This window comes from Eucalyptus grandis, chromosome 6, assembly GCF_016545825.1.
Source record: "Eucalyptus grandis isolate ANBG69807.140 chromosome 6, ASM1654582v1, whole genome shotgun sequence".
NCBI classification, from domain to species: domain Eukaryota; kingdom Viridiplantae; phylum Streptophyta; class Magnoliopsida; order Myrtales; family Myrtaceae; genus Eucalyptus; species Eucalyptus grandis.
The window spans coordinates 40,807,112-40,815,067 of NC_052617.1; the positions used below are offsets into that span (position 1 = coordinate 40,807,112).

General features: G+C 38.8%; 1 protein-coding gene across 2 annotated transcripts; it reads left to right on the plus strand.

Annotated features, from left to right (window-relative positions):
• The first annotated feature begins 1,929 nt into the window (after nucleotides 1–1,929).
• LOC104449768 (phytoene synthase 2, chloroplastic) lies at nucleotides 1,930–5,271 on the plus strand. 2 transcript variants are annotated; one of them, XM_010064028.3, is made up of 6 exons: nucleotides 1,930–2,385; nucleotides 2,543–2,593; nucleotides 3,127–3,299; nucleotides 3,956–4,191; nucleotides 4,605–4,797; nucleotides 4,942–5,271. In XM_010064028.3, exons 1-6 carry the CDS (start codon nucleotides 1,971–1,973, stop codon nucleotides 5,119–5,121), a joined length of 1,248 nt encoding a protein of 415 aa, XP_010062330.2. In that variant the 5' UTR covers nucleotides 1,930–1,970; the 3' UTR covers nucleotides 5,122–5,271. The 2 variants fall into 2 exon arrangements, with proteins under 2 accessions (XP_010062330.2, XP_010062331.2); XM_010064029.3 differs by lacking the exon at nucleotides 4,942–5,271 and having other exon boundaries at nucleotides 4,532–4,763.
• Nucleotides 5,272–7,956: the final 2,685 nt, after the last annotated feature.

Sequence of the window (7,956 nt, forward strand, 5' to 3'; positions counted from 1 at the left end):
TTTGTCGCATGACACAAAGGCGTGGCATTATGCCTTGTAAGATTGTGAAATCGTCTTATAATATGGTCTAATGTGATTTTTTTTCTAGTTTATCACATCAGCGTACAAAAACATCGCATAAAAAGCAATTGCACAACATGTTAGAAATTTCTACTACTTAGGTTAATGGACCTGTTTATCTATCATTTCAGAATTTGTCAAATCACTTGAGAAATCAGTCTAGTAGCCCAATCTAGTATTATCCATTAAATGTTTATAGGTCAGGCATTTTCAAACACAATACACAAAAATCTTATTGGTGGTAAAGACGTGGGGCAACCCGATGTATGTTAATATGATAGTGGAAAAAAAAAACTAGCTGTAAATTGATCTAGAGGGAAGCTTCAACCAATAAGCCATTATCAATAAGGTGGTTAGTCTAATGATAAAATGGTCACTTATCTTTTATAAGATTACGAGTTTGATTCATATTGGGAGTGAATCTCTAAACAACTCATGTCGCATTACTTAATTGCCACATGCTTCATGTGAATAGATTTATTAACAACTAGTATCTTGATAGGATTACGAAAATGAGCTTGCTAATCTCAGACTTATAGATGACGGTGATACGGAGTAGTTATAATTCAAACCAAATATTAAATAGTGGGTGTTAGACCTTTGTGCATTCAACTATAGGGGGTCGGTTGCCCCTCTCCACCCTTCTTACCTAGAGAAAATAAAATCTGCTTCATATTCCCAATTCATCCATACTTTCACTTTTAACCATCTTAGACTTTTTCTTTACTTTTCTGAATTCTTCCATATTTTCTGAAACAAATAATAACTCCCATGTAGTTTGACCAATTCTATGATCTATCGAAGGACACATCCTTGAATGATAACCGGTCATAACTCTTCTTATCATTATATAACTCCTATATAAGTGTCGTCGTAATGAAAACTTACAAATTTTACTAAATGCGATTGAATCTCTTTTTTTATTTGATTAGAAAGTCATCAATGGATTGAGTTTCTCGAGGATCCTTAAAAACAGCGCAGTTCTCCTCCTATAAGATGCATCTTTGATCTTCGAGCCTAATGAGCTGTGGGAATCCCAACTACCACGTCTTCTCTAGGTATCGTTCGTCAACGGAACGAGCCTAACGACCGCTTCTCGAGCCATCAATTGCCCAGTCTCCGAATAGATCTCTCAATCATTTACGCAAAAGATTGCGTTTGGCATGTTTCACCCGTCACTCTCCATCCAGCGTCGGAGAATAGCACGCCCAAGCATGAATCGTGATGCTGTCTTTGTCCGCGGAATGATACAATATCCCTCTTTCTAATAAACCGTTTCCAACTGATTGAGCATCAGGGAGGCAGTTTCCAGATTTCCCAATTCCAAATTTTCGTGATTGATGAGTCATCCACGAACTCCCTTTCCTTGAGCCGTTCACAGCAAAATATCTTCAGTGATAATGAATACGAAATGATAGGTATTATGGTTAAACTACAAAAAAAGTCCCAAATTGATACACCTAATAAATTTATGCTTAATTAATTTTTTGACAATAAAAAGTTCCTAAATCGGTACATTTATGACAAATTTACTCTTTTTTAGTTTCCATTAAATTTTACCCTTTAAATTGCTGAGTTAGATGATACGTGTACCAATTTAGGATTTTATCTTTTATTTGTTATAAGTATACTAATTTGTAATTTTCGTGGAATTAATCTAATTTAATGAAAATTACCAAATGTAAATTTGTCATAAAAATATCAATTTGAGATTTTTCATGATAATAAAATTAGTTTAAGATAAAATTGTCAGTATTAATTTGAGATTTTCGTGATATTAATTTTAATATAATTTGAATAGGACGCATCTGACTTTTGTTTATTACTTGGCCAGCTCAAGTTTACGTAGTTCTCGATCCTCCACTCGCAGGGTGCGGTGAAGCGAAGTGAATACATTCGAGTTTGGCAACATGGCCATGCCATTATCACGGTTTGCGACCACCCTCAACCCGGAGACAATCCCCACAAGCCTCGGCTTTGTCGACGTGTTTCGCTGCTCGCATATGTCAAGATTCGTCCTAGCAGAAAGACTGCGAGTGTCCGGCCACAGGTCAAAGACGGGTAGAAGCCAGAAACTGAGGTGGTGCTCGATAAGCAGCACGAGCTCGGCGGCGGACGAAGAAGCCACGGCGGCGGAATCCTTGGTGCAGAGGGTGAACAGCATGGTGCTGAAGCAGGCGGCTCTGGTGAGCGAGCGACTGAGGTCGGAGGCCAATCTGAAGGTCAAACCTGATATCTTTCTTCCAGGGACTCTGAGCAGGTTGGACGATGCATATGACAGATGCCGTGAAGTCTGCGCTGAAAATGCCACGAATTTTTACTTGGGTCAGCCAATCATCCTTCTTTTATCTGCTTTCTCCATACCCATTATTCATTTCCTTTGATAATGTTACGGATTTTTCTGTGTTTCTTCGAGAAATTCATTTGGTTTTGAGTCGGTATAATCTGGTGAAGTTCTTCTCTGCTTATTTTGCGTTTGCAGGGACATTGCTCTTGACTCCGGAAAGGCGAAGAGCAATGTGGGCGATTGGTGGTGGGTTCCGTCTCCTGGCCTCATTTAAGTAGTCTCTTGAAAGTCTCCACAGCTTTACAGGTTTTGCCGGTTAGGCCTATTTCAGAGCGATTGTTTTAGCTCGTGGAGTGTAATCATCTCGTTACTAGCTGGTAGGAAGAATTAGGTGACCAAATAGAAAGCAATACCAGAAAAGAAATTTAGGTGTCCGAAGCCAAGCGATCTCAGGTCCCTGTCAAAGGCAACGAATTTGGTGGTTTCTTCTTCAATCTGCTTGTTTCTTCGTTTGTATTTGGCAATTCGAAGTTTTGGTTTCTGTGTATGTGAACTAGTATGCTGTCATCTTCGATTGATGTTGACTTTTCCCTTGGAATATATACACGTATTGCTAATAGTGGATGGTTAAAAGTATTCTTGATTTGGCCCTACATTACGCATATTCCTCCAACCTCAAGTCTCTTTTTTTTGAGATTGATGCTTACTTATCCACGGACAACTTCTGCTTTGGCGTGCACTGTCGAGGGATGTATCCTGCATAAAAGTGTCGATTGCAGTTTGGTGCAGGAGGACGGATGATCTCGTCGACGGGCCTAACGCTTCTCTCCTGACGCCTCATGCTTTGGATAGGTGGGAATCGAAGTTGGAAGAACTTTTTGAGGGGCGTCCATTTGATGCGTTTGATGCTGCTTTATCAGACACCGTTGCCAAATACCCGGTTGACATTCAGGTCTGGGATGTCCTTCGAGAGATCTTTTGTTGACAAATCACGTAACTTGCTTCGTATCGGGGTGCCTCTAAAACGGAAAATTGCATAGGAAGCCTTAAAACCTTATTCACCGCTTGCAATTGAGTCCTATATTCAATCAAGTTTTAAACATTTTCGAAAAGTGCAATCAAGTCATTGTGATGGGCAATACTTCTAATTGCGCAAAAGTGTCCCTCAAAATGTATTTGCATGACAACCTTAAATTGCACTTATCAACATTATTGTAGTACTCAATTGCAACTTTTTTGACAAATGTTGATGACTTCATTGAATCCATTGAAATGTTTAATACTCGATTGTACTTTTTGGTAAAAGTTTATAACTTTATTAAACCTATTGAAAAGTTTAGAACTCAAATGCATCTCATATATAAGGTTTAAGACTTTTGTTGCAATTTTCACCGACTCCCTTATCTGTAAGTGAACTCTTTAGTTATATCTCTCCGTGGTCTGTCGATTAGGATATGGGTCTGGACCAGTTGTAGAGTACAATTATATGTGGAACCTCTTCGGAATATGAGCTCGTTTGGCTTGTTTAAACTAGTGTCAAGGAGGCTTGCCGTTGTGGCCTTCGTGTTTCTGAAACTCGGACACATGGTTTTGCTTTTGTTGTTGCAGCCATTTAAAGACTTGATCGAAGGGATGAGGATGGACCTCAGGAAGTCGCGATACAAGAACTTCGATGAGCTATATCTCTATTGCTATCATGTGGCGGGTACCGTGGGTCTCATGAGCGTTCCGGTCTGTGGAATCGCACCCGACTCCCGGGCAACGATGGAGAGTGTCTATAGCGCTGCATCGGCCTTGGGAACAGCTCTACAGCTAACCAACATTCTCAGGGATGTCGGCGAAGAGTAAGCTCAGACCCATTCTACTCCATTTGCTTTGCTCATCGCATGTTTTGCTAAAGTTGTCAAGAATGTGTTGCTGTGAACTAGAACAAAGTTTCCTGTGTGGGCAATAACAATCTCCTAACGAGGACAGGTAAGGGAAAGGGGCCCCCGCTTAATTTGAGTATTCGGGTCTCTCGCGATTAACTAAGAAATAAAACACAGCATGACCTGATGACAATTTAACATCTGTGAAAAGTTGCAATACATTGGGAAACCTTGTTTTTGCACTGAGTTCATTTGCACCTTCTTCAATCCCCCCGCAACACTAGATATCTAAGCCTGCTGCGTTTGTCTACACTAGAGTTGCATTCGACATAACACCGTCGCGACCTCCTGATGACAGAATGTCCTTTGACATGTCCGGTAATTTCCAGCGCAAGAAGAGGAAGGATTTATCTGCCACAGGACGAGTTAGCCCAGGCGGGTCTCTCTGATGATGACATATTCGCTGGGAAGGTCACGGATAAGTGGAGGTACTTCATGAAGAATCAGATTAAGAGGGCGAGGATGTTCTACGATGAGGCTGAGAAAGGAGTGAACGCGCTGAACACAGCCAGTCGATGGCCGGTCAGCCATCTAAACCCTTTTCATTGATCGAAATAAGCCGAAGCCGAAAAGAACCAAATGGCTGGTCTTGTCCCTCTGAGGTGATTGTCTTTCAATGTGGGCGGACGGATCTGGTGACGCTACTGTCTCCGTTTGGCAATGCAGGTGTGGGCATCCTTGCTGCTGTACCGGCAGATCCTGGACGAGATAGAAGCCAACGACTACAACAACTTCACAAGGAAGGCCCGCGTGAGCAAGGTCAAGAAACTAGCTACTCTGCCCATTGCTTTTGCTAAATCTCTCATCGCACCGGCCCGAACATCATCTCCTCTAATCAAGGAGTAAATTGGTACACTAAATTGGTGTATTGAATGATGTCGAAGAATGAGATTTTTCTTTTTTTTAGTTGGAATGTCGAAGAATGTGATTGGTTTGCTATATTTTATTGTATACCTCAGACATTTCCACTATTTAGGTTGATGGACCTATTTAACTATCGAATCAAAATATATGAAATCACTTAATAAATCAATTTAATATCTCAATCTAGCATTATTTTTGAAATGTTTATGTGTCGAGAGTGTTTTCAAGCACAATTTGATTCTAAGAAAAGCTTTTTATTGGTGACGAAGACACGTGGTAGACTGGTGTATATTTATATTATGGAAGTATACGAGTATAAATGGATTGCAACTTTCCGATGGTAAAAGTTTGAGGTGGCAAGTCTAATGATGAATGGATTGCTTTTCTTTTACAAGATCACGAGTTCGATTCGCGTTGTAAGTAAATCTCTGAATAATCTGTATTGTATTGCCCAGTTGCAACATATCTTGCGTGAATAGATTTCAAGGGGGCCACAATCTTGATGGGGTAGAGCTGATGGACCTGTCAACCTCTAAGCTTTGAGTGGCGGATAGTTGTCATGACTTGAAAGGGAAGGTCCACAACGGGCGTTGGACCCTTATAGTAATGTCTAGAGGGGAGCGCTGGTCCCCCCTTCCGACCCTTCTAACCAAGAAAAAAACCTCAAATCTGCTCCATATGTTCAATACATGAGCACTTCTGACTTTTGCTAACCAATTTAGCCTTCCCACACCCTTTTGAATCATTACAGATTTAAAAAAAGAATTCACAATTTGACTTTTATTCAATACAAAACAGTAGATTGTGTTTATTATATCAATATTTGACATGTAGAATTTTACATTATTTCAAACGCGTGAATTATATTTGCGATGTCTATAGTTAGAAGGGAAAAAAATGTAAATTTAAAATAACAAAAATAGCTAAGTCAAAGTAAATATGTATTTTCTAGCCAATTTAACAATTTATCGAGAAATTGATTCTTAGATCATAACCCATCAAAACACCTTATTATTATGATCCATGGCTGTAATTTACTCTATTATTTTATTCATCATATGACCATCAAAGTATTGGTATCCATTTCTCAAGAATTTTTTTCTTTCTCGAGAATCCTTACGTTACGTGGGCATCCTGAGCGCCAGATCTTCTGCTAGAAAGCCATCAATTAACAAGTTTTGTTTTTTTCTTTCTTTTGATCAGGTACCAAGTTGAAAGAGACCTTTTAGGTCCCACCCACATGCGTGCTCTTTCCGTATAGCTCATTATTTGGGCAACCGGTCGCCCCTCTCGTGTCTTAACATAAACCATGATGACTATTTTACATGGCATTGTTAGTGCTGACATAAATATTTTTAATAAATCTTTTAATTTTATGCTTTTTTTCCTTTCTTTTTTTTCTTTTCTTTTTCCTTTGCCAATCATTGCGCGGCCTTGGTCAACAATCTTAGGTGAGGCTAAGCAGGGCTAGGTAGCCCTTGGTAGCCCGAGTGAGGGTATCCCTCACTGAGGCTAGCGAGGGTGGCCTTCGCCTGAGGTTGGCAATCGCCGCCATAGACGAGGCCTAATGATAGCCGGTAAAGGGAAAAAGGGAAAAAACAAAAATGAGAAAAAGAAGTTTAAAATATTATTTATTTTAATATCAGCCATGCCTTGTAGGACAACTAGTATTAATTAAATTATCGCGTTAGCTATTTTTGGTCAAATCGAGCACAATCGAAAGATTTGATGTTAAATTGATAAGTTGTCAAAAAATTTAGAATTAAATTGATACAATTAAAATATTTAAAATTGAATTGGTCATTGTACAATAAATTTAACACTTTTTAGATAGTTTTTGCGTAATTGCCTTTTCAATTGGTTAAGCATAAGAGAATTGTTAAGTCATTCTAGAAATTCTCAGAAAAGGTTTTATGATCTCATCCTGTTGTTCTGCATTGGTGAAGATAGTTTCGTTGATTTTCAGTATCGATTCTAGTACAACATAAGATCCGTGTTAACATTTTTAGGTTGCAATGGAAAGAACCAACTTTCGTTCGTTATTGTTTCGGTCTCGGGCTCTCGGCAACGATTCGTCCATTTTGACTTATAGAGTCTTTGTTCCTCGACGGGACCATCTTTGCGTGAGGGAAAGTTAATGAGATCCCATCGACAGCGTACAAAATCGCACGGTCAAAAGTATCTGTACAAATCGAGCTTTCGATATTTAAGGAATCTCGCAGGTTTTGACACGATTTCCAAATAACCAGGAGCCCTATCCCCGAATTGAAGGAGAAAATCGATGATTGTGCATCCACACTCTCTAGCATGGAGCAAGTCATCGAAGGGAAATGTTTTTTTTTTACCAATTTCCGCACGGCGGATTAGGAAGGACTTAATTTTTTTTCTTTTGTATTAAAGCATACATCGATTGTGTATATATAATTCTAAATCTTTATTGGGTACATTTGCATTTAGTAGCTCTTGCGTATAATATATATATATATATATATATATATATATATATATATATAGCATGCTATTTATTTAGAGTCAATCTAATAATTTTTTCTTCCTTCTTTATCATCCAATGTTGTCACGCTCATTCTCCCAAAAATATAAAAATGCAAAAACGAAAGAGGAGATCTCATTTATGTGATAAGAATAATGTCAAATATATTAAGATTATTCGTAAAATCGATATATTGGACAATTGAGAGACTTCTACATAATGTTGGATTTGATCAACTCATTTAAATGTCTATTGCGGTTTGTCTCTAATGGATAAATTTCGTAAACTTACTCAATCTTAGGGATTTATTACAGTTTGCCTCTGAT

Bases quoted from the DNA above. Each gene is read 5' to 3' on its own strand.
- LOC104449768 (XM_010064028.3), top strand. From the start codon at position 1,971: ATGGCCATGCCATTATCACGGTTTGCGACCACCCTCAACCCGGAGACA. The intron at 2,386-2,542 runs GTCAGCCAATCA...TTGCGTTTGCAG, and splicing joins TGCCACGAATTTTTACTTGG to GGACATTGCTCTTGACTCCG. The intron at 3,300-3,955 runs GTCTGGGATGTC...TTGTTGTTGCAG, and splicing joins AATACCCGGTTGACATTCAG to CCATTTAAAGACTTGATCGA.